Source organism: Squalius cephalus, assembly GCF_949319135.1.
Source record: "Squalius cephalus genome assembly, chromosome: 13".
NCBI classification, from domain to species: Eukaryota; Metazoa; Chordata; class Actinopteri; order Cypriniformes; family Leuciscidae; genus Squalius; species Squalius cephalus.
The window spans coordinates 15591734-15617875 of record NC_137134.1 but is presented as its reverse complement, the minus strand read 5'-3'; the positions used below and the strand labels follow the sequence as shown (position 1 = coordinate 15617875).

Sequence of the window (26142 nt, the reverse complement as noted above, 5' to 3'; positions counted from 1 at the left end):
AAAGAACAGACTTTTATAGTTTTTTTTATTTTTGCTGACTAAATGTTAATTCTATAATAATGATTAACAAATGCTTTGGCTGGTGAGATGATTGATAAGTAGATATCAATTAGAGTTTAGGTTACCCTGGCCTCTCATCCATAGGCCAAAGTCCACAGTGAAATGCTTATTATTATTATATATAATTGTTTCATTTATTGAAAGATTGTATAGAATACTTCCAATTTTTCTGTGAAAAATAGTTTGGAATACTTTCACTTTTACTTAAATTTAACAATGCAATATAATAAACTTAAAATTACGTTTAGTAGTACATCAGTCAAAGGAAGCCATGAATAGATACTTTCAGAATAGGTGAAAGGGCAATGTCATGTCATTTGCATCATGCAATTTTGACTTGGAACAGAGCAAACAAATCAAGAAGTCATGGTCAATTGATTCTAATATTGATAAACATCCAAATCACATATGGTTATCATCTAATATTTATGCATATGGCAATATTTAATAAGAATTCACAAAACATCAAAAGTGAACTTCTGTAGACATTATATAATTATTATATGTTCTTTGTATCTCAAATATGGGAAAGATGCAGTGAAGGCTCCTTTAAAGCAATGGGCAAAAGTATTAAAAGAAAAGTTGTGTGATCCATGGTGCAGTGTTTAGTACACATGATACAACCAAGATGATACAGTATGTACAGTTGTTTTGTAATGTGTGGTGTTTTGGAAGTGTTTTTTTATACATTGCAGAGCAATATTTACAACACTTTACAATTGAGCGCATTATGTTAAGATTAGTTAATGCATTAGGTATTGGATTTAACAATGAACAGTATTCTTCATAGCATTCATTAACCTTGGTTAATGTAAAATATTCTTCATTGTTAGTTCATAATGAATCAACTAATGTTAGCGCATGCAATTATGTGTATGACAATGCATAGACGTATGTCTGATATTGTTACATCAAAAGAAATATCACAATTGTTACTAAAGACCATGTTTATTAAAATTAGAGGCGGGGGGGGGGGGGGGGGGGGGTACATATTTACCTGCCAAACTAGCAATTGAGATGCATGGTTTTAGAGCTTTAAACCGTTTTTAGTTTATTTATATATGTTCTTTGTTTAATTACTTTTTTTAAAAGGTTGCGATTTTGCTTCAGCAGTTAAACACACTCCTCAGTACAGTAACAGGCCATGTGGGCTTCTGCAGTTTCTCTCAGGTCTTCAGTCTTCTCATTGCTGCTCAAATTTGCAGAAAGGTTGGATTTTAGGTCTGAAACAAAAGCATCACATGAAACTAGCTACTGAAAAAAATCTGTGAAATACTGCATGGAAATTCGGTGGATGAAGGTCTTACTAGAAGACAGGCAGTAGTATCCAACAGTGATATGACTAGTCCTAATTGGCAGACAGCCAGACAGGCAACGCAACACAGGCTCAACAGTGTAGCATTTGGATTCTTGCCTATTTGACCTCTGCTTCTCCAGTTCCACAGTTTCAAGCTTCATGTGACACTCTGGGGAAGATGGTATGCAATAAAATCATTTTATTGGAGTAAATTGTTGTCACAGAATAAGCAGTAAAACACTTACGGCTGGCATCACGGCAGCTCTCAGCAGGAAGCACCCATGAGTGGGCAAAGCTGACTGAGCTCTTGGTCAGATATCCACTGGGTGTGCGATACTCCTGTCTGATCTCTCCATCAGCCTTTCCACAGAGGCCACAAGTCTGTCCCTTCATCCAGTCCGCAACATAAATCTGCAAAATCGGGGGAACCTCTATTTATCTTACAATGGATGGTAATAACCATCTGTCTTGTACAATAAATAATTTGTATCATATTTATATTTCAGTTGACATTGTGTATTATATAAAACATTGGGTAACACTTTTATTTTGATGATCCCTTTTGAACATTCTGTTGACTATAAGTAACTTTGCATCTACATGTCAACTAAGTCTCATTAGAGTATCTGTTAAGACTGTCTGCTTATTATCTGCTTACACTTAATTGTGATTGTCCTCCATCAGACATTCTACTGACTATAAGTGACTTTACAACTATATGGCAACTTATTCTAATCCTAACCCTACCAGTCTACTAATACTGTACTAACACTCTAATGAGAGTTAGTAAACATGTAGGTGAAACGTTACTTAAAGTCAACAGAATTTGTTAAAGGGACCGTCAAAATAAAGTCTCAACCCTGTTACCATCATATTTGTCCTTTTAAAAGGACTGAACCAATCCTTGAATCCAATGTTTGCAAAACTGTCAATCCTGTTATACCCTAGAATATTTTAAAATGATTTAGCCCAAAGGCACATTCCATATTGTACATACACACATTAATTATATGATTGAATGTGTTTTTTTAAATATTTATTTTTGGTGTTTTTGTCTTTACTACGATAGGATACTATTGAGTAGACAGGAAGCGAAGTGGGAGAGAGAGGGGGCGGGACCGGGAAAGGTCTATACTATAGCTGACCAAACTATGGATCTAGCAGCAGTGAAAATTCTCCTCCTCTCGCAGGGGAACCAGTCCCTCGAGAGACACACACAGGCATTCCTGGATTTACAAGATCTCGTCCACTATGACGACACCAGCCTGTGTCAGCCTCCGGAGACAGAGCTCGAGGGACATTTAGGGAGTACGAGGACTGGGAGAGAGTGAGAAGAGAAGCAGCTTGCCAGCCACCATTCCAGTGGAAAAAAATCTTGAGTCTGTTCCAGTGAGAGATGCTCCCGAGTCCGTTCCAGTGAAAGAAGTTCCCCAGTCCTTTCCAGTGCGTGAGAGCCGGATCCAAATGCATTGTGTTATTTATTTACAAAAATAAAGCACAAACTCAAACTATGGGACTCAAAACTCAAAGCAAAGCACGGAACATCAGGGGCAGAGCTAAAATCTCAGAGCAACAAGGAACAAAACTGAGCACATCAGTGAAACAGCTAACACTGGACAAGACCTGACAAAGAACATGGGATATAAATACACATGGGTTAACAAAGACTTAGTTAACAAAGTTAACAAGACTCACCTGGGAACAATCAAGACTAATGAACAGGGGAACTAATCAACAAAAGGACTACAAAGGACGACAAAACCTAACACAGGAACTGAATATAAGCAGTGAACACAGAAACAATAGGAACAGAAAAACACAAGACAAGATCTTAAACGTCTGATTGAATGTTTAAAATTTTAAAAAGTCAACAGTTTCATAGAATGACCCCATTTTCTGGTCTGTCAAGTTATGTCTTACCTTCCACTGGTCAGTGGAATAATAGACCTCTTGAAGACCATGGCCTGGTGCATAGAGAGCGATACCTTGACCTTTCTGTTCAATTCGTATGGATCCTACATAAAAAAAAAAAGCCTAATAAATGTTCAGGAGAACACACCAAGACTTCCTTCCCAAGGCATTAACCAGCATCCCATTAAACGTTATATTTAATTGCATAAAATGCATTTGAAACACTTTTTTTTTCAAGTCTAAAAATGTAATTGATAATGCAAGCGACAGACTTGTATACCAAATTAATGTGGAGAGAACTTCAACCTGTTGGGTGCTGGTAAGAAATATTCTTGGTTGGCACTTCAATTCCATTCATTTTAACTTTCACTGCACTCTCCTGGTGGTACATGTCAACATCACTGTTGTGGAAGAAAACAATTAATATTGCAGTGAGGTTGCTTTTTAATAATCGAACTAGTAATATCAGTAAGCTGGACTTACATGTCTGACACCTTAATGTTTAAGTCTTCATGTGCAAAGACATTCTCTTTTTTCATTAGAACTACGAATTTATGTTCTGAAGTGCAGTCTTGAACCAAGACTTGGTAGCAGGAAAGGGGAATTTCATAGTTGTATACTCTACGGTTAAACGTAGCCAAGTTGTTTCTGACCTTACTGCATTTAGCTAAACAGTGAGAAAAATAAAACATTTTGTGAAAAAAATATCAATTTACAAAAAACGAAAGGCCACTTATTACACTTTACAAACCTGAACTAGCCTCTGTATAAAGGTTTCGAATTATGTTCATGACATCTTCTTCTGGATAGGCATGGACAGCCTCAAAAGGCAAAGCGATTGGAAGAACCAAGTTTGACTTTGACATGGTCATCTGCAAAGTCATAAATTTCATAAATTGCTTTTAAAAAAGGCATAGTATACCAATCATTAGATTGTTGCTTACCTTTGGGGTCTTAATAATGATGTTCATGGTCCTTTCAGTTCGGACAATTATGAACAGTTCAATCTGTCTCTCTGTGTTTTTTTCATAGCTAATGGCCAATCCAGTCATTTGAGCTGCACCAGGGATGTATTCAGCCAAACTTGAATAGGAAATAAAAATAAAAATGTGTTTATTCTTTGACTTTTATGAAGTGTAACCTTTGCGAAATGAAGAGTAACCAAACCTCTTGACATAGGTTGTAATAATTCTGGGCACCTCCTCAGACTTCACTTTGAGATAGGCCATAGGACTTGAACCATGGTGGCCAATCCCTGCGTTGATGGAAATTGCATATTGTTGGCACTCTCCACCCCAGGCAATCCTTGCCTAGATAGAGGCACATTTTGTAGAGTGATAGATTGTCCAGTACTGGCCACTATCCTTTAGAGTTAGGCTCCAATCCCACTTAAACAGGATTACTAAACACAATTGTGTTTAGGCAGGTTGAAGCTAAACTCTACACAACTGGCTATCCAGGAGCAAGATTGTATACCCTTAACATAACAAAGTTGTAACTAAAACCTAAACCGATTTCATCAAATTTCTTACAGCAACTTTGTGCTTGCTCAGCAGAATGCCATTTGCACACATCCTCCAGTTGTCATTCACTGCAATGGAGACCACAATGATCTGCACTCTTGAGGTGGATCTGTCCAGGTAAGCAACAAACTGGTACCCCAACAACTTGCGATCAACTCTCACAACTCGTGCAATGATAGCGACCACTGGAGGAACTGAGTCCCCAATGAATCTAGCCTTCTGCAATGTAAACACATTTACCAATTAATTGATGTAAAAAAAGCTTTAAAAATAGAATTAAAGGGTTTATCAAAGATATGCTGATGGGAACTACAGTATGTCATACAACCTCTTGAACAGCCTTAAAACGTTCACTGCTTTGTCCACTGGAGAGTTCCTTGTGATCGAGAATGAAAATGCAATTTTAAAAGTAAAACACTAAAATATTGACTTCAGTAAATTATTGTTTTTCTGTCATTTATTTTCCATTGTCAGCCACATGCTACACAATTTTAGCCCTGATTTTCCACTCGCCAATAGTTGATGGAGACCAAAGACGCTATTTGAGAGAACCGTTGATTGGTGGAAGATGCCTGAGAGATATTTAGGCTAATTATAATTAAAATAATTAATTATAGGATGATTTAGTGACCTGTCTGGGTCCAAGTCCTGTATTGTGAAATGTATTTTAACTGGAAATGACATCGGATATGATACCTGTGTAGTATGAAAAGAACAGTAATCTAACGACTTTGGAAGTTGTGTAGTGTGTGGGTGGCATAATAAATAGAAAATCCTGAAATGACCTTTGTGATAATGAAAAAAACTCACTTTGGACAGATGAGAGTTGGAAAAGCGAACAGAACTGCTGGAACTAATGCTCTGGCTGCTGGTGCTTCTAGGGGAAAACAATACATTATGGTTAAAGAACCTGGAGTTATTGTTCCTCTGTCCACCCTCCAGGTGGAATGGAATCTTGACCTTGGGAGTGTCTGCGTCAACAATGTTGATTTCTTTAAGGAGCTTTTTAGCAGCTCTTGGACCCAGTTGGACCTCTAGCTCTAGTCCCTCAACAGCAGGACCGTCAGCTATCAATAAATAAATTATAAGATAACAAAATTTTCAATAACAAATATAGTTCTGGACAAATTATGAAGATGTCATTTATATAGTTTTGATTTCAGATACTTGCCTCGAGCTATGTTAATATGTACTCCATGTGTTCCAATCATGTTATAAAGGGTGGTGTTTTTGATGAAGTCAGCATTACAGGACATAATCTCCATGCATGCTTTGACTCCAATGTGAGGTACAACAGAACAAAGAGTTCTGTGAACTGGAACAATAGTCCTCAGTTCAGGTTCCTCAGCAGGTGGCTTAACAGATGCCAAATGGTTAATTTCAGATGACTGTTTGGATGAATAAAACAAATCCTTAGGAATTCTCTTTTTTAACATGTATATCTTTTTACAGTATCTTACCAAATCTCTAGGTGAAATAATGGAGGTAAGTGTTTCTTGGGAATGTTGCACAACTACCGCCTCTGGTACAATGGGTGTAATTCTCTCTGCATTGACCTCCTTAATGTTTCTGGCTGCTACTAAAGTTTCAAAGCTAGTGTAAGACAAGAAGCACAAAATGCCAGTTGAGATATGAGAAAGACAGTGGTGAAATGATACAGACAGTGGTGAAGGACTACTCAAAATATTCTGTACCGTGCAGTCACAGCATGCACCGGAAGTACAATAGGAAAGGCCTGTATCTTAAAATTAGCATTTGGGATGTCAAACTTTACTTCCACTTTTAGAGGAAAACATGTACTGATGTTTCCTCTGGCCATGGAAGCGGCTTGAATGAAGCCAGTGTTCAGTCCCATCACAGCAAAAGTCTGTAAGGCAATGCTCGGTGAAACTTCAGCAGTTAACTTCACATCCATCTTCATCAGATGAGCAACACTGATGGTTTCAGTTGGAGGTGGTGTAATAATAGCCTGGACTGGACATGATGGCAATAAGAAAGAAGTTAAAAGGTACATTTCTGTGTGTATTTCTCTTTTCCCAAAGAGAACAACTTTAAACTGACTACTGTGCTTTTTAGACTGTTTTACCCTTCAGATTAGCAGAAGCAACAGCAGCAGTGTACAAACTAAACTCCATGGGTACACCAGCTACGGATGGGAAGATGCGACGTACTTCAGCCACCAGCAGGGGCTTGGCATATTTAAAAGCAATGCCATTCTGCATTGCTTTAAGTGTTTTCCCTGTCAGCTCTGGTATATAGCCTCCAGTAGTAAGCTGTAGATAAAATTTGATTGTTAGCCCCATGTTGAACATTCTTCTTTAAAGTTTTAGAACACAATGCAAATCATTTCATATGACAGCATTTTAGGATGTGTTCACACTTATAGTTTGGTTGTCTTGGTTTATTTTTGTCAGGACCAACAAGAAAATTATACATTTAGGTTTGCTTAGCATTCACACTGTAATTTTTAACACAGAACCTAAAGATAAAAAAAAGGCTTTATGGCATATATTTTGCAACGGATCTCGTACAACATTCAAAACAATACTGTGTTTTGGGCTAAATGGGCTTGTTGTATGTGCGTACATATGATTGTATTTTTTAGCTGAGAACTCACAAAGAGCTTATAAAATGTGGGAAAAAAAAGTCAAAACAGCATTTCAGTCTACTTGGGGACCTCTGGGGGTTTCGGTCCACTTGTTTGGTGCGCACCAGGGTTCGGTTGGCAGCTTTCACACTTATTCAAATGAACCGCACTAACAGAGCAATCACACCAGGGTTCGTTTTAACTGAACCCAACCAGCCAAGTTTGAACACACCCTAAGTTTATATGAATTTATATTACTACAACACAACTGTGTTACCTGTTCAATATCTGTTTTGCCAACATTTGCAAAAGCGATCTCTTGTCCAAGAAGTTTCACATAGATCGAGCCCAAGGGCTGCTTCTTTGGCAGGGCCTTGAATGCTTTTAACTGCAGTATAACAAAATAGACAAAACATATATGTAGCTGTTAAGAAAAACTGCATAAATTACGTTTGTAATATGCCACACTTACAGTCTTAAGCACTTGTTTCATCCTGGACTCCCTGTCCTCATACAGAAATGGAGATTTCAGAAGAGCCTCCTGAATTCCGTCAGTTCTGATGCCAACCTGAAATAAAATATTTAAATTAGGTACAGTATGGGTTTTAAGATATGAATAAAATTGAAAAGTACTGCATCTTCATAGCTACTCACCTCAATCACATCAGCCGCAGCTCCAGCAATGTAAGCACGTGCTTTAGCTACAACAGCTCTGGGCAGGATGGTGGCGGCATCGTTGATAATGAAAGCACTACCGACAGCACCAACCATGAGAGGAGCTAAACAACAAAACTAATCAGTAAGTTTTCAGAGGAAACCATCTCCTGGCATGAAACACCATTGATAGATCAACAGAACTTTCTTACACTCATAACCATCCAAGACAATTGCTTTGCTGTAAAGAAAGCTAAGTTTGTCCAGTTTTGGGCTTAGTATCTTGATGGCAACATTGCAGGCTGCAGCACTAAAAAAAGACAGGTTTGGATTTTAGATGTTCAAGTTTTAAACATCTATGTTGAAAAATATTAGTGAATAATAAACTCACATTAGAGCAAACTCAGGGGATGTGCTCCTTGTCAAGGATTTCATGTGAGAGTACACAAGACTGGCCACCTGTAGATTTGGTTCCTTTTGTAAAGCACGTGAAAGAGTAATAACCAGACCCAAGCTTGGCTTTGTCTCAAAAAGAACAATCCATGAGACCATGCGCAGTTCTGGGTGAAGATCTTTGTTCACAAAAATCTGCAGAACTACATTCTGGACCTGAAATGCAAAGCAAGATGCATATAGTAACCAGTGTTGGGTGTAATGCGTTACTAAGAAATGAATTACTGTAATTTTATTTATTTCCCTTGAAAATGTAAAGTAAGGGTTTACTCTAATTTTTGTCTGTAATTTAATTACAGTACATGTAATTGCATTAAATACTGTATTGACTAAAGAACAATTATGTGGATTTAACAAAAAAATGTATGTCTAATGTTAAAATGAATGTTTTTAATGTAACTCCCTTTAAATACTGTGGTCAGTTCAGAATAATTTATGTAATTTTATATTATTTATTTGAAATAATTAAAGGGGTCATGAACTGCATTGTCTTACTGTTTTATAATATTCCCTGGGGTGCAAGAGTGTGTTAGTACTTTTTTTTTGCATAAAAAATGGTCATAATTTAGAAATTTGTCTTTCACGTCTTTCACCTATTTATCATAGATAGACACATTCCACAACGAGTCATTCGCTGGGCTTGGTTACAATAAAAGCTGACTAACAAGGAAGTTTTCAGCTCTGAAACCTACAGGATATTCTTATAGTGTGATGACCTCTTTAGTGTGATGAAATGTCAAATTTCTCAGTTCATGACCCCTTTAAAAGAGCAGTTTCATGTCTGTCATTGTATTGTTCAACTGGTCAAGGTTGATATGGGATTTAGAAAGTAGTAAGTAATTCAATACTTTTTAGAAAGAGTAATTTGTACAGTAATCTAATAACCCTGTTGAAGATGTAATTAGTAGCTAGAAAATAACTACTTTTTTAGAGTAACGTACCCAACAGTTGAGAAACACTATAGTAACCCATTTGATCAGTATGACGAAGCATGACTCAAAAATCTCTGACTAACCAGTTTTGGTTCCTTTTTGGCAACGGCCTTCAGAGCCAAAATTGCACATACTTGAACTCTCATGGGCAATTGAGGTATTTGGGTCCCAAATACTGGTAAAAACTTTGTGAAGTATTTAATACTAGCAGGGTGACCGGCATTGCCCAGTACTTTCAGAATCAAGGTGATCTCTGCAATGTCAGCCTTTGCAGTCGCCTCAGAAACAATCTCATGGATGGGCTGGAAGAAAAAGAGCAAGTTGTCCATATATCCACACATACAGTCATTCAAATCATTTAAAACTGGGATAGGTAACTTCAGTCCTGGAGGGCCACTGTCCTGCAGGGTTTATCTCTAACTCCCTGATTTAGAATCGTCTTTACCTTCAAAAGCTCCACTGGGCATTCAAGAGCATCACTGCAGTACCTGGCAATCATTGTCCCATAGCCAAGCATAGCAACATCACGTAGAACTGGTGTTTCTTGAACTTTGTGACTCAAAGCCAGACCCTTTGTTGGTTGCAACATTTAAGGAACAAGTTCAGACATTATTTCTCATGCTAAATAATAAGTTTAAGCTTTGAGTCAAATCTTCAGATATGAGTGTACGCACAGAGTATATCTTAATGGTGTCCAAGTTAGCAGTGACCATGTGCACAGTGGCCAGAAGGACTTGAGTGAACTCAGGGATGGAAAGTTCATCTGCCAAGAAGATCTTCTTGATGAATTTTAAAGCATCTAGGGTGCCAACTGCAGGAACAGCATCTAAGATCCATTTCCTTAGAGTAAAGATGAGTGACAATTTGAAAGAAAAAAAATACTTTTTCAGACTGTTACATTGACTTTGATGTACCTGAAATTTGGTCTGGTTTTAAACTGAGACCAGATTCCCTCAACAGCATCCACACTCGCATAACGCATAAGCTGAATGAGCTGAATATATTTCAGAGGAACATCTTCAGGGACTTCTTCCAGTTTTTTGGTTGCCAGATGATTCAGAGCATCTACTATCTTGATGAATACCATTAAAACAAAAAGGAGAGAGTTAAAATACTATTATTTATTAAGAAAAACTGAATATGAGGTTAAAGATATTAAATGAAAAATAACATTAATAATAGTATGAAATATATTCTCACTTGAGCCTGTGGATTACTGATTCTCATGAGCTGAATCGGACTCCAGAGAGTCTCAGAGCTAAATTCATAATGTAAAGATCCACAGGCTAAATATTCAGCACTGATTGGGATTATGGGAGATGACATAATCTCCAGAAAGATCAAGGTTTGTCTGAAATATCGCAAATGAAACAAAACATTTTACACAAATATAATTAAATCAGAATGAGAGTGTATGAACAAATGTCTTGCCTAGTTTCCATCTGGGTAGCATCACCAATCTCGTAATGAGGTGTAAACTGATGAATCTCTTGGACTGTTGCTTCAGTAAACACAAAACCAGTTGGAGTTGGCTTCATGTAGTAGTTGTAGGTTGCAACCCCAGAGAGACTCTTTCCCCTCTGTCCAAGAATATATAGATTATATTGATATATAAAGAAACACATTTATATGTTTATCATTTCAGGTCTCAAACCCCAGTATCCTTATAGACCCCCATCTGAAAACTAAAGCATTAATAGGAAAATAAATAAGTTTTTGACCTGACCTGCTGACATTCAGTGCACTTTTCAATGTAAGTCAAGCCAACATCCTTCATGATTCTCTCTTGGCAACGGGTCAAATCCCTGGACTTAGTGATGATGGTGTGGTTGTTTTCTTCATCTTCTCTAATCAGATACTGGGTTTCGCAAATACCTTGAACTCCATCCTTATCAGAAAGAAGACTCAGCTCAATCTAGCTCAATATTATTGTTAATTAAACTTAATTTCAGCGAGTCTAACCTCTTGAACCTCATAGATGCTCTGGGTCTTCTTGAGGTTGAGCTGAAGTATGTTCAGAATTCCTCTGTGCAGGTTTATGATGGTAGTTGGGACGACAGAAGGGGTGAATATCCTTCCAACCTTACCATTGTTGTACTCAAACTTAATAGGAATCTGAAGCTGAGCAGGCAGATCTGAGGTGAGCTTAGAAGCGACAAAAGTATCTGTGGGCCAGATGCCACTGTACTCAAACAGCTGAGGTTTCAAGAGCTGAAACGAATGGGAAAACATTGAGCTTCTTTTCAATTACGTGTGGGCAGTAAGAGAACAAAGCTCCATGATTGGGATAAAGGTTCTGGTACCTTAAGCAGGAATACATTCTCAGCTGCAGCACTGATTAAAACCTTGCTGTTGATCTTAATGCCAGCTCTGGCCAGACCTTCCTGGTGAAGACCACTGAAGAGCAAAGCCTCATATTTGTACACGTAGGTCTGGCTGCCAGCCAAATCAGGGACTAAAAGTGCAAAAAAGCATTTTACACAAGACACATACAGTACTGTAGAAAAATATCCTTTTATCACTAGTAAAATGAGATTAACTACTTACGAAGATTCACATGTTGACTTGCTGAAATATCAGAAAAATAGTACTATTCATTTAAATACGTCCTACGGTGGCAAGTTTGTCAAATTATGATATGCATGAAAATTAAGTCATTTAAAAGTTGCAGGTTACTTACCCACAAGGGCTATGGTCAAGGCCACTACAACAGTTCTCATGATCAGCGGTTGTGCAAAAACACCATATCCGTTTTAAAGTCAAGCTTTTGCTGGCCAAATACTGATCTCAAAATGTATGATTAACCAGTTGTTTAGCAGAACCAACCGATTGCGTTTCTACTCCTGCCAGCTGATTGGTCTTACTTGGCAAACCAGTGTACATGGACCAGTGTAACCTGGACTTTAGTGCTTAATCCTGTAATACTTTATATATATATATACATGTTATATTTGTTATTACTCAAATCAATTATATTTAGTTCTTTTTTTATTTACTACTACTGCATAATATCTCATATGTACAGTCAAACTATTGCAAAAAAAAAAAAAAAAAAAAATTCTTACATGAAGCAGAGGTGCATATCATCCTGAAGGTGATGGCCAGCTGAATTGTACATTATCCTGCCTATTACATGGCTACTTACCAAAAAATAAATTGACATGAAATATTGATTTAAGCTGTAATTATTTTATCGATTATGAGTGCAGAGTTATACGATACAAAGTGTAGGAAATCGGTTGCTGGGGTTAAGACAACAGTAAATTATGCAATTTATATATCCCAAATACAATAATGTAAACAGCTCACTAGGGGGTAACAGTGTGTTATTTGAACATGACAGTGGAATAGTGGACATCCTCTGTTTCTGTGGTGTCTGTGTCACGTAAGGCTGTAGGGATTGAAGATGCATCTTTTGTTTTAAAACTAATGCTGGAATATTGAATGTCTTGATTGTCGGCATCTGGTTTCTGCGTGAGGTTGGAGGATGCAGTGTTATCGTGTACTGAGTCATACTGGTGGGGGAAACACAATAATAAATAAGTAAGAAAAGTTAACTTTTTAAATAAATGTGTGTAAAACTAAATTTAGTGTCAGCCTTTCTCACCAGCACCTCCTCCTTTTCAACCCTGTTGGTTTTAGACAGGGCACACCTTCTCCTCCTTAAAGAAACAACCATTTATATACACAGTGGGGTCCAAATTTAATAGAAAAAAAAAAAAAAAAAGTATCACAAAGTCCCAAAGTCCTATATCTTGACATTGTTTACTTAGATCTGCACAGTATCACACTTCATCTTATGAGTGCTCTTTTACTGCTTAAAGTAAAATGACAAAAACAAAGTCTTCTTTTAAACATCTAAAACGCTTTATATTGTGGTCATAAAATGTATAAGTGGTCTTTGTCTGTAATAAAAGTTATAAAAGTAATAAAAGTAATACAAGTTAAGTCTTCTTTTAAACAGCCATGAGATATCATGAAGTGGTTATAAGACATTTGCTTTGAACATTTTTGTAGTTTCTTCCCATTTCCAGTGAGCTTAAAGGGACAGTTCACCCAAAAAATAAAAATGATGTAAACAATTATTCACCCCCACCCATTGACTTCCATAGTATTTTTCCTACTATGGCTGTTTGATTACCAACATTCTTTAATGTCTTCTTTTGTGTAACAGATGAAAGAAACTAATGAGTAAATAATGACAGAATTTTCATTTCTGGGTGAACTATCCCTTTAAACTAGGTCAAAATGAAATGAACATTAACCTAATTGGAAACACACAAATATGAACAAAGAACCAGTGAACCACTGAAAGTGCCAGGAACCACTGCTAACACATTCTTGGCCGCCTGACATTAGAAAATAGAACTTACATGAATGTGGTTAACCAGACTGTAAAATAACATATTTTTGTGCACTTTTGTGCACCTTCAAGACAAGAACAAAAATAACCAATAAGCTGGACATAAAAATAAATAAGTAAAACAGTTAGCTGCACACACTTTAAGGGCCCTATTTAACAATCTGAAACGCAAGTATCAAACGCAAGTAACTTTGTGGGCGGATCTCGGGCACTGTTGCTATTATACCAGCGGGATAATTGACTCTTGCGCCCGACGCAAATCTAAAATGGGTTGGTCTGAAGTAGCTTCATTATTCATAGGTGTGGTTTGGGCGTAACGTGAAATAAACGTTATCAGAGCGTCATCTCACATTCCCTTTAAGAGCAGGCGCGCTTGTTCCATGGCGGATTGTTTGTGCTGGAACATGCCTCCTCTTTTCGCTGAATCGTCCCCGGGACCGCAAGTTCATTCCCTAATTTACCGGCGTGCGTCTGTGGAGGGAAACGTCCGCTGTGCGTCGGGTGCAAAATAGGAATGATACATGCGTCGGTGCACAAAATCAATTGTGCTGGGTGCAAGATAGGACACTAACACTCCTAAATATCAATTGAAAATGTTTGTTCAAAAGGGAATGACCTTCGAGTTTCTTTTTGCAATCTACTTTAAATCTACATGCTTTTTCCCTATATTACTACATATGTATTAGATTTGGCAAAGCCTCGTAATTTTACAGTTTGTTATTAATAAAACATGATTTACATTGTGAATGTATTGTTCCTTTGTACGTTTCCTCACAACTTTGATTTTTACTTTAAGGGAAATGTCTTATAACCACTTAATGATATCTTATGGCTGTTTAAAAGAAGACTTAACTTTTGTTACTTTACTTAAAGCAGACAAAGACCACTTAGAAATATTATGACCACATTATAATGCTTTTTAGATGTTTAAAAGTAAACTTTTTTGTCACTTTACTTTAAGCAGTAAAAGAGCACTCATAAGATGAAGTGATACTGTGCAGATCTAAGTAAACAATGTCAAGATATGAGACTTGTGAAAGTAAAAGATGGGATATAGAATCCATTATAACTTAAGTGGACAAAATTACATTCATTGTGTGTTATAAATTATCATACTCGATAGTTATAACCACAAATAGGTAAGTATTATTACTGTTGTTACGATCATTTATGAAATGATACACCACACACTATAAGGTTGTTTTCCAAGCATTATGTGTGTATTATAATGCATTAAGAATACACTTATGATGCAATATAAATGCAGGCTTTATCTGGGGTTATAATGCATTATACTCTTAAAAGTTATAACCACAAATAGGTAAGTATTATAATGTATTTTACCTGTTGTTATTATTATTTATAAGATGATCCAACATATTATAAGGTTGTTATAATGCATGTATTATTAACCATTAGGAATACCCTTATACAGTAATGCATTATAAATACTTTATAGAAAGTGTTACCAATTATATTTATTTATTATCAAATTGCATGACATTATTTTACAATTTGAGTCAACATTTTAAACAGATTTAATTTAATTTGTGACAAAATAGTGCAGAATCTTATCTATTTACTTAGCTCATAATTTTATGTTTTATGTTTTTCAAAATCCTAGAACTTAAAACAAAATTTACTGACCTATACCACAGGACTCCTAAGAACGCAAGAGTCAAAAACACACACAGTACGACTGCAGTGTTTCTTAGAGCTGTGCTCTCCTTTTGGTCTGTGAGCAGAAATTAATCATATCAGAAACACTCGCTGCAATCATTTCAGACTAAAGCACATGTATCATGAGAGATGTGTCACCTTCTACAGCACAGGAATACTCTTGAAGCTCTTCATTTCTGACTGAGTCCAGGTACAGCTTGTTGGCTTTAGTGAATCCATCCGTTACCTGCCGTCCGTTCTTGTACCAGATGTAAGTATGATTGTTGTTCAGAGTGCATTTAGTTGAACAGCTTAATATCACTTCTTGTCCCTCTGATATAATGTTTGGGCTGCTTATCACCTGCGTATCTGAAAAACAGAGTTGAAGTATTTCAAGTTGGGCTTAACACTGATTTGACATGGAAAACAAAACCTCTATAAAATGGAATATAGTATTCTTGATGGCAGTAAATTTTCTGTGAATCTTCTAATTAAAATGTTATCAAACCTGTAACAGTAAGAATGACTCCAGGTGATCCAGAGTATTGTCCTCCTGTCCTGTCGGTGATGATCCTGAATTTGTATTCTCCAGAGTCGTTCATCTTGAGCTCTTTGATTCTCAGTGTGTTTCCCTCATACTCCACACGACCAGCGAACTGATGCTCCTCACGCAGATCCTTGAGGTCACGAGGCCGACCGTAATGCCAGAATGTTTTATTTACAGTATAACCAGAGGGATGGGAGTATGTGCTGGAAATATCTACTGTTGAGCCCATCAAAGCACAGACTCTTCTAGAGGAGTAAGACACATCCCAGCAGCCACTCTTAGAAATACCTGAAAGAGTCACAGATTAACATGTAAAACTCACACTTACTTTAAAACATGTTTAAATATACACATAGATGAACAAACAGTCCCATCATTTTGTGTATTTCTTGACACTCACACTCAGAAGAGGAGGGATGTTTACGGTTATTATCAATAGAACAGGAATATCTGCCAGAATCTGTGCTGGGTGACACAAGCATGTCACGAGACACTGTAAATGTGAAATACTTTCCATCCTTCATCCAGTAATAATACCAATATTTAGAGGTGCAGGAAGAGTCACAGGTCAGTTTTATACTCTGATCTACCGGGTCTGTAGTTGCAGGATTAGTTCTCACTTGCAGCTCTGAATTAAAGTAAAAAATAAGAAAACTTCATCACATGACAAATGAAAACAGCTGAAGTGACCAGAATCTAGACTCAGTTTCACCTGTGACTGTTAGATTGACGGCGGCTGAGCTGAGACGTTTAACTCCATCCTTCATGATGAACATGAGCTGATATTCTCCAGAGTCTCTCTCTCTCAGGTCTGATATTGTGAGTGTTAAACCACTGTTTATGAACTCCTGCTTCACCCGTCCTGAGTAGTCCGAGTCTAATGTCAAATCTTCAGGTTCATCACTCTTTCTCCAGTTTGAACTCTGTTTCCGGCTGAACCAGAACACAGTTTTGATGTTGGTGCTGGTGTAAAAACACTTCAGTGTCTCCTGAAACCCCTTCACTGCACAAATATTCTTTAGACTACAGGACTCATAGAGGCGGTCCAATGTTACGAAGCCTGAACAAGAAAACATTTCATTACTGAGATGAAGTTTACATACAGACAGAGGAGAGATCCAGTCCAGACTCTGCTGCTCACACACACCCAACCATGATGATGATGATCAATTTAGTTCAAATTTAAATATGGTCAAAAATTCATTTTAAACTTATCTATACACCCACTCCAATTTTAAATACAGAAACAGAAAAAAGGCCTAGATTCAGACTGACATTCAATCCTACTGGACATTAAGTTTATTCATCTTAACTAAACTGATCTTAAATGATTTAAACTGTGAAAATGATATAATGATCAACATATCAACAATCACTTTTGGAACATGTGAAAGATAATTAGAGCCACATTAAAACATGACAGATGAGAATAAGATATATTCTCAATTCTGAATTAATAATTCTCAAACCTGTATTGTGCAGCAGCAGCAGGATCAGAGGTAAGAGTCTGGAGTTCATGTTCACTTTCTGTACATTCAGATGTTCAGTGAAACACACAGAGCTGCTCGTCCTGAGAAAAATAAAACACTCACTGAGTTTGACTGAGTTTGACTTTACAGTCAGAATCATGAATACAGTAACACACTTCAGAAAGTCATGCTTAAAATTACATTTTAATGTAATATTTAAATGCAATTAAAGATTAGATTTACCTGCATTAAATGTTGCTGTTGTTCTCTGATGTTGTAGTTTCTACTGTCTGCTTTAGAAGCTGTGCAGACTCTGCTGATCTTATTTCCTTCCCTTTTCTTACTAATACAAAAAAAAGAAAAAAAAAAAAGGAGATGCTTACACTTCAGAAAATGTTTACTATTAAACTCAACTCAGGAAGTCAGTTTTAGCCTTTATGTTACATGATCTGTTAATAATCAGTTTAAATTAATTAAACCTTGAGTTTTGTTATTTTCTATTTTTAAGTAATATTAAATAAAAATCTAAATAGACAAAAAAAGTTTAAATATTAAATATTGCAGATCTGCATAAATTAAAGGTAAATATTACTTGATCATTTTTTCCGAAATAACATTGTGAATCATAAGTTTAAGGAAACACATTTACATATTAATTTCAATTTCATCAGATGGCCTTTTGTTTATTTTAATTTTTTATTGCCACAGGATTATGGGAAATCATACACAGAGAAGGATACATTTGCTGCCTTCAATAACCAACAGCATGAATCTTAGAAGACAGAATGTTATTGTATGATTTTTTTTTTTTTCTCTCTGACCTACAGTAAATATAAAAAGCTAAAGGTCGATAAACACAAAAACTCAAGTTCAAGAGAGATACAAATTTAAAGGGATATTTCACCCAAAAATGAAAATTCTGTCATCATTTACTCACCCTCACCTTGTTCAGATCTGTATAAGTTTCTTTCTTCTGTTCAACACCAAAGAAGATATTTTGAAGAATGTTGGTATTCAAACAATTGATGGACCCCATTGACTTCCATAGTAGGAAAAAAATAAGTCAATCATTGCCAGAAACTGTATGTAGCTACCAATATTCTTTAAAATATTTTATTTTGTGTTCAAGAAAGAAACTCATACAGTTTTGGAACAATGTGAGGGTGAGTAAATGATGACAAAATTGCAGGTACAAAACAAGACCTTTAATGACCAAATGCTTTACACACGGACTGCACCACATTCAGCTTGCTGCCAAAGAGACAGAACAAGACGAGAGTGTCAAAGTTTATATATATATATATATATATATATATATATATATATATATATATATATATATATATACACATACACTCACCGACCATTTTATTAGGTACATCTGTTTTTTAATGCAAATATCTATTCAGCCAATCACATAAGCAACACAATAGATTTAGTCATTTAGGCTGGTCAAGACGATCTGCTAAAGTTGAAACAGCATCAGAATTGGAAAGAAAGGTGATTTTAGTGACTTTGAATGTGGCACTGTCGTTGGTTTCCAGACAGGTTGGTCTGAGTATTTCAGAAACTGCTGATCTACTGGGATTTTCATGCACAACCATCTTTAGGGTTTACAGAGAATGGTCTGAAAAAGAGAAAATATCCAGTTCTGTGATCTGGCGAAAAGACCTTGTTGATGCCAGAGGACAGAGGAGAATGGCCAGACTGGTTCCAGCTGATAAAAAGGCAACAGGAACTTAAATAACCAAAGTTGGACAATAGAAGATTGGAAAGTTGTCTGGTTTGATGAGTGCAGTGATGTTTAGATGACATTTGACAAACAACATGAAAGCATGGATCCATCCTGCCTTGTATCAAGGGTTCAGGCTTCTTCTGGTTTAATGGTCTGAGGGATATTTTCTTGGCACACGTTGAGCCTCTTAGTACCAATCAAGCATCGTTTAAAACCCACAGTCTACCTGAGTATTGTTTTTGACCATGACAATGAGTTCACCAAACTCAAATGACCTCCACAGTCTCTCCAGATCTCAGTCCAATAGAGCACCTTTGGGATGTGAAGGAACAGGAGATTCGCATCATGGATGTGCAGCCGACAAATCTGCAGCAACTGCGTGATGCTATCATGTCAATATGGTAAAAAGGAAGGAAAAGGTGGCACACAACAACAACACCACATAACTAATATCAATATGGACCAAAAATCTCTGAGGAATATTTCCAGCACCTTGTTGAATCTACACCATGAAGTATTAAGGCAGTTCTGAAGGCAAAAGGGGGTCCAACCAGAAATTTACTTTAAAATCTGAGTGCAAAAACTCGCAAAAGAAAAATTAAGTAAATTGTACTTTTTTCCCCTTCAGTATATAGGATATTTAAAAGATTTTGTCGTCTCTAAACTGCTAGGATACTCTCAGGACATGGTACTGATGATGCCTTTATTTCCCTGGCTAATAAAAAAACACAAATCACTGAAGCAATGAAGTCTTGCAAGCTGTTAAACAGGAGTTTGCTTTGCATTGCTTGATCTTGGACTATGAGAACACAAAAGAGGACACAGTCTTTTTCCTGCTTATTATGTTTATTGATTTTGCTGTTTTCCACACTAAAATCCCTTTCACACCAAGAACGATAACCATAACATTACCAATAACCATCAGGTTTTAAACATCATTCTAAGAGGTCAATGTCTAAATGAATCTGCAGTGGTCAGGTGGTACAAGTCAGAGCTCTCCTAGAATTCAGAGTTTGCAAGTTGTAACTACGCATTCTACGAGGACGTGGATGTTTTTCACAAGTTGGAATCTCATTATTATAGTAATTACGACATGGTGTGAACGTACATTTCTAGCAATCTTGTTCAAGTGTGTTTGATAAGGGTTGGAGCTAAACTATGCAGGAAAGTAAACCCTGAGAACCCCTGCCATAGGGTGTCATTTCTACTATCTCTTTAAAATTAATTTTGACACTGCTATTTCCTTCCTCTTTTCTAAAATAATTTTTGATAAATGACAAGTCAGTTGTCGTCTTTAGCCAAAATAAAGCACAGAAGGGACCAGGAAGTTTGGGTTTTCATTTGTCTCCCATGAACTATGGAAACATGGAATCAAGTTAAGAGAAATGAAAAAAAGTTCCTTCAACTGCACCAGAAGACACTTTACTGAAGTACTCTACTGAACTCTACTGAATGCACAGGATTTTAGGAAGTATTCAAGCATTTTGAACATTTAAACATTTCACAAGAACATTTAAATACTCCTGACCAAAAGGTGGCACTGTCTTCACAGTTAAGCACAGATAATGGAGGCAATGAAGAAATTGTTTTCCACAATGACAGGCATCATTACTGTGGTTCCATTTTTTCTATTGAAATATAAAATATAAAAGTGCACACTAGCACAATAATAAAATAATCATAAGATAAAGATAAACAGCACAAAGGCTATGCCCCATATAGGACAGATCAATATACGATCAGTGTTAGGGGTAATGCATGCAAGTTATGTAATCAGAGTATAGTCAAAAGTACTTAAAGAAACACATTACATTTAAATTTACAACAAATATCCGAGTTACTTTTTCAAATAAGTAATGCAAGTTACTGTTTCTCATTTATTGACCTGACATCTCTCCTGTCCCCATGTTGAGAGAAATCAGGAGTAAGACTACCTAGACTATCTCACTTACACAAAACAGATTCAGTATTCCTCAAAATGAATAAAAACTGTGAAATGCAAACTCAGAATATTACCCAAAACTGAAATAATTAAATATGTTACTGTAAATTACACAAATATACTTTGTGCATTAATCTCAATTTATTAACCAGTGTCTTTACTGCTGACCTTTGATGATCCAATTCACATACCAATAGGCAAAAATGACTTTGGTTAAACATCACATTTCTGTTTTCATTTATTTTTTTATTTTTTTTATTGCTAAAGTGAGAGTGTTGAATTTCTAAAGGTTTGTTTGAGCTCCGCCCTTTATTGTTCAAGTGTGAATTTGCACTGCCTTCAGCCTGAGGGTTTCACTTTAGGTGTGAAAGGGCATTTACATTCGTTACATTCTTGTTAATAAAAACAAACAAATAAGTCCAGCCCACATGAGAAAAGTAAGCAATTGTCACGTCTTGATTTGGTTTTGTTTCATGTCTGTCATGTGATCCCCTGTTTTAGTAATGTGATCCTGCCATGTGTTCTGTGCTGTCATGCTGTCAATGTTTCATTGTGCACAGGTGACCCTTGTCTAGTCATCAGTGTAGTGAATTTAAGCTCTCATGTTTACCATGTGTCTTTGTCAAGTATTGTTTCACTGTAACCATTTCTCTGTTACCATGGCCATGCCATGCCATGATGTTTGATCACGTTTTGTAAATAAACTGCACTTGGGTTCTCTGCAAACTTGCCTTCTCTTAAAACTTGACTACTTTACAGTAATGCAAATAGTTACTTTTTCAGGGAGTAATTCAATATTGTAATGCAGTACTTTTAACTTTCCCCAACACTGTATATGGTCGTTATAGAATAAAATAATTTTGTTTATTGAAAGCACTTCTTACATTAAGCATAAGGAGAGAGAAAAAAAAAAAAAGTTTCATATCATTTTAGCTTTATTTGATTATGAAGACTGCTCAGTCATTGATTAGTCACTATATATGACATCACAGTATCACTGCTGATAGTTCTGACTGTTGCTAGGTGATGAGCTCACAATGGAAGAACACAATGACATCATCACTCCACCAGCTCTGATGGACAGACAGCAGATGAACAGATGTGGAGCATCAGATTCAGAGACAGACAAATAGAAAGACATTAAATATATTCACAGTGTTTATCATTGCATGTCTTATAGCAGATTCTCTATATACATCATTTCTCACCTTCACTTTTGTCTTCCGTTTGATTTTGAGATTAGATGCATTCTGATGAAAAACCTGTTGAATCATAATTCACATTCTTATAATCTGAATTAATTTAATTATATTCACGGTACATCATTCAATTGTGAATTTCACTGGATGTTTTACTCACCACATCCACAGAGCCGCTATTATGAGAAACTGAGGTAAAAACACCAGCAGAATGACTGTATAATGGCTGAACGCTGTGCTGTCCACTGGATCTTCACAACACAAAGAAGTGAATCATGACTATCAGAGAAACAATCATTTCAGACTAAAGCACATGTATCATGAGAGATGCGTCACCTTCTCCAGCACAGGAATACTCTTGAAGCTCTTCATTGCTGACTGAGTCCAGGTACAGCTTGTTGGCTTTAGTGAATCCATCCGTTACCTGCCGTCCGTTCTTGTACCAGATGTAAGTATGATTGTTGTTCAGAGTGCATTTAGTTGAACAGCTTAATATCACTTCTCGTCCCTCTGATATCATGTTTGGGCTGCTTATCACCTGCGTATCTGAAAAACAGAGTTGAAGTACTTCAAGTTGGGCTTAACATTGATTTTGACTGACATGGAAAACAAAAACTTTATAATTGTAGTAGTATTCTTGATGGCAATACATTTTCTGTGAATCTTCTCATTAAAATGTTATCAAATCCATCATGATCAGTTACCTGTAACAGTAAGAATGACTCCAGGTGATCCAGAGTATTTTCCTTCTTTTGTGTCAGTGATGATCCTGAATTTATATTCTCCAGAGTCGTTCATCTTGAGCTCTTTGATTCTCAGTGTGTTTCCCTCATACTCCACACGACCAGCGAACTGATGCTCCTCACGCAGATCCGTGTAGTGGCCAGGAGGACCGGAATGCCAGAATCTTTCACTTACAGTATAACCAGAGGGATGTGAGTATGTGCTGGAAATATCTACTGTTGAGCCCATCAAAGCACAGACTCTTCTAGAGGAGTAAGACACATCCCAGGAGTCACTCTTAGAAATACCTGGAAGAGTCACAGATTAACATGTAAAACTCACACTTACTTTAAAACATGTTTAAATATACACATGGATGAACAAACAGTCCCATCATTTTGTGTATTACTTGACACTCACACACAGAAGAGGAGTGATGTTTAAAGTTACGATCAACAGAACAGGAATATCTGCCAGCATCTGTGCTGGGTGACACAAGCATGTCGCGAGACTCTGTATATTTTAAAAACTCTCCATCCTTCATCCAGTAATACCAATCTCCAGAGGTGCAGGAAGAGTCACAGGTCAGATTTACTCTCTGATCTCTCGAGTCTGTAGTTTCAGGATTAGTTCTCACCTGCAGCTCTGAATTAAAGTAAAAAATAAGAAAAACTTCATCACATGACAACTGAAAACAGCTGAAGTGACCAGAATCTAGACTCAGTTTCACCTGTGACTGTTAGATTGACGGCGGCTGAGCTGAGACGTTTAACTCCATCCTTCATGATGAACATGAGCTGATATTCTCCAGAGTCTCTCTCTCTCAGGTCTGATATTGTGAGTGTTGAATAGGTGTAAAAGAACTCCTGCTTCACCCGTCCTGAGTAGTCCGAGTCTAAAGTCAAATCTTCAGGTTCATCACTCTTTCTCCAGTTTGAACTCTGTTTCCGGCTGAACCAGAACACAGTTTTGATGTTGGTGTTGTTGTAAGAGCAGCTCAGTGTCTCCTGAAACCCCTTCACGGCACAAATATTCTTTAGACTACAGGACACAGAGAGGCGGTCCAATGTTACGAAGCCTGAACAAGAAAACATTTCATTACTGAGATGAAGTTTACATACAGACAGAGGAGAGATCCAGTCCAGACTCTGCAGCTCACACACACCCAACCATGATGATCAATTTAGTTCAAATTTAAATATGCTCAAAAAAGTATTTTTTAAATACACTGACATTGGAGAACAGTGAGGAAAGTTAAACTATTCCAACATTCAGACCTACTGGACATTAAGTTCAAATCAAAACAATCACTTTTGGAACATGTGAAAGATAATTAGAGCCACATTAAAACATGAGAGATGAGAATAAGACACAATAATTCTCAAACCTGTATTGTGCAGCAGCAGCAGGATCAGAGGTAAGAGTCTGGAGTTCATGTTCACTTTCTGTACATTCAGATGTTCAGTGAATCACACAGAGCTGCTCGTCCTGAGAAAAATAAAACACTCACTGAGTTTGACTGAGTTTGACTTTACAGTCAGAATCATGAACACAGTAACACACTTCAGAAAGTCATGTTTAAAATGACAGATTTACCTACATTACGTGTTGCTGTTGTTCTCTGGTGTTGTAGTTTCCACTGTCTATTTTAAAAGCTGTGCAGACTCTGAAGATGATCTTATTTCCTTCCTTTTTCTTACTAACACACAAATTAAAAATATAAAAAAGGAGATGCTTAAATGTTTACTATCAAACTCAGCTCAGGAAGTCAGTATTAGCCTTTATAATACATGATCGTATTAATCAGTTTAAATTAATTAAACCTTGAGTCTTATTATTTTCTATTTTTAGGTAATATAGCTTGTTTGCATATGACGTCACGTCACTTTGTTGCCATGGCGCGAAATGCAGATGGAGGGCAGGAAGTGTTTTGCTACATTTAGGAAGCACTATAACAAACTCAAAATGCCTATATGTTTTGCGTCGTTTATGGTTGCTCAAATCGATCAAACTTTTCAATTTTGCTTATAGTTTCTATAATTAGCAAAGAGCATTTGTGTTAAATAGGAATATTGTAATAATGTTAATCAAGCTGACTAAATCACACGACTGTGCAGCAGTTCACATGCACTCACAATAAAAATACAATATTATTTAAAACAAAGACAAGCTCATTATACAAAGGAAATAATATTACATATCTAGACAAATTGGGTTGCTTATAGTTAAAAGAATGTCATGAACAATTTAGGCTAGATGTATTGATTGCATTAGTGTGTGATATTGAAGAGTGCGCGCCTCAAGCGCACGGCTGACACGACAGGAAAGTTCGTGTTTCTGAGTTTTATATTCGGACATATACCGTGACAACACCTCATCTGACAGAGGACTGTGCGGCGCTGCTGACTGCGTTATTTATAAAAAAAAAAATTAATTGCTGTGAGATTGTTTGCTGTTGCGCGCAAATCCTGGAGAAATCTAGGATAGGCTGAAATCACTCACGTGGTGCTTCTCTGTGTGAGACAGATTTCAACAATCACCAGTCAAAGACAGCAGCAAAGCCATAGCACAATGAAATAAGGCAACTTATGATTTCGGAGGTTTACAATAGGCTATTGTCCGGTTTCATATTTGTCAGTCAAAATTTCAAAATACATTCGGGACTGAAGCCCCGACAAAATCGGCTGGCCGCCTACTCTGCTTGCAAACCTACGTCTGCGGTCGGGAGGAGCCGAATCGGAAAATGCCCGTGTGTGCAGTGATCACTTCGTCAAAGGTGAGTTAATACAACTTATGTGGCTAGTATGTTTGTGTAACGTACCAGTTTCCGAACTTTAGTCAAAGTAATTGTTTCCTCTTTTCTTTGGGTTTGTAACCGTTACAGGCAAATCTTTCAATTCAGTTGAAAAATCGCTCCTCTTCATAACGTAAAGATCACGTCCAACATATGTTTAGATTTTTTTGTTATATCTTTCTTTTGTAATAGCGTCTAAAGTAGTACAGTACAGACTTTCCTCCATCTCGTCCATTCCGCTCTTCACTTCCTGCCCTCCATCTGAATTTCGCGCGTCATCACAATCACGTGACT

At 36.8% G+C, this 26142-nt stretch overlaps 4 protein-coding genes across 7 annotated transcripts; all 4 read right to left on the bottom strand.

Moving 5' to 3' along the window:
- Positions 1-991: 991 nt before the first annotated feature.
- Positions 992-10762, bottom strand: vtg8 (vitellogenin 8). The gene is made up of 26 exons (XM_079891198.1): positions 10618-10762; positions 10332-10489; positions 10092-10257; positions 9863-9988; positions 9501-9719; positions 8424-8641; positions 8245-8342; positions 8033-8157; positions 7851-7946; positions 7656-7766; positions 6878-7064; positions 6486-6765; positions 6252-6384; positions 5963-6146; positions 5602-5858; positions 5120-5167; positions 4801-5010; positions 4436-4578; positions 4213-4351; positions 4020-4140; positions 3752-3935; positions 3575-3669; positions 3278-3372; positions 1603-1768; positions 1368-1526; positions 992-1283 (listed from the first exon to the last, which is right to left on the bottom strand). Exons 1-26 carry the CDS (start codon positions 10741-10743, stop codon positions 1174-1176), a joined length of 3954 nt encoding a protein of 1317 aa, XP_079747324.1. The 5' UTR covers positions 10744-10762; the 3' UTR covers positions 992-1173.
- Positions 10758-12137, bottom strand: LOC307169598 (vitellogenin-like; the record flags this gene model as incomplete). The annotated part of the gene is made up of 7 exons (XM_079890329.1): positions 10758-10768; positions 10874-10997; positions 11144-11305; positions 11380-11628; positions 11721-11872; positions 11965-11985; positions 12098-12137. 7 exons carry the CDS (start codon positions 12135-12137, stop codon positions 10758-10760), a joined length of 759 nt encoding a protein of 252 aa, XP_079746455.1.
- A 457-nt stretch (positions 12138-12594) lies between these two features.
- Positions 12595-24722, bottom strand: LOC307170387 (uncharacterized protein). The gene is made up of 9 exons (XM_079891478.1): positions 24655-24722; positions 17456-17556; positions 16699-17046; positions 16387-16614; positions 15948-16274; positions 15599-15808; positions 15428-15515; positions 13025-13079; positions 12595-12932 (listed from the first exon to the last, which is right to left on the bottom strand). Coding segments are annotated over exons 1-9 (1548 nt in total). The 5' UTR covers positions 24657-24722; the 3' UTR covers positions 12595-12743.
- Positions 21393-26134, bottom strand: LOC307170385 (uncharacterized protein). 4 transcript variants are annotated; one of them, XM_079891473.1, is made up of 10 exons: positions 25876-26125; positions 24651-24753; positions 24442-24542; positions 23785-24132; positions 23475-23699; positions 23036-23362; positions 22668-22877; positions 22492-22582; positions 22341-22394; positions 21393-22205 (listed from the first exon to the last, which is right to left on the bottom strand). In XM_079891473.1, the coding sequence occupies exons 3-9, from the start codon at positions 24488-24490 to the stop codon at positions 22343-22345; spliced, it is 1302 nt and encodes a 433-aa protein (XP_079747599.1). In that variant the 5' UTR covers positions 24491-24542; positions 24651-24753; positions 25876-26125; the 3' UTR covers positions 21393-22205; positions 22341-22342. The 4 variants fall into 4 exon arrangements, with proteins under 4 accessions (XP_079747599.1, XP_079747601.1, XP_079747600.1 ...); XM_079891475.1 differs by having other exon boundaries at positions 22492-22576; XM_079891474.1 differs by lacking the exon at positions 24651-24753 and having other exon boundaries at positions 25876-26134.
- Positions 26135-26142: the final 8 nt, after the last annotated feature.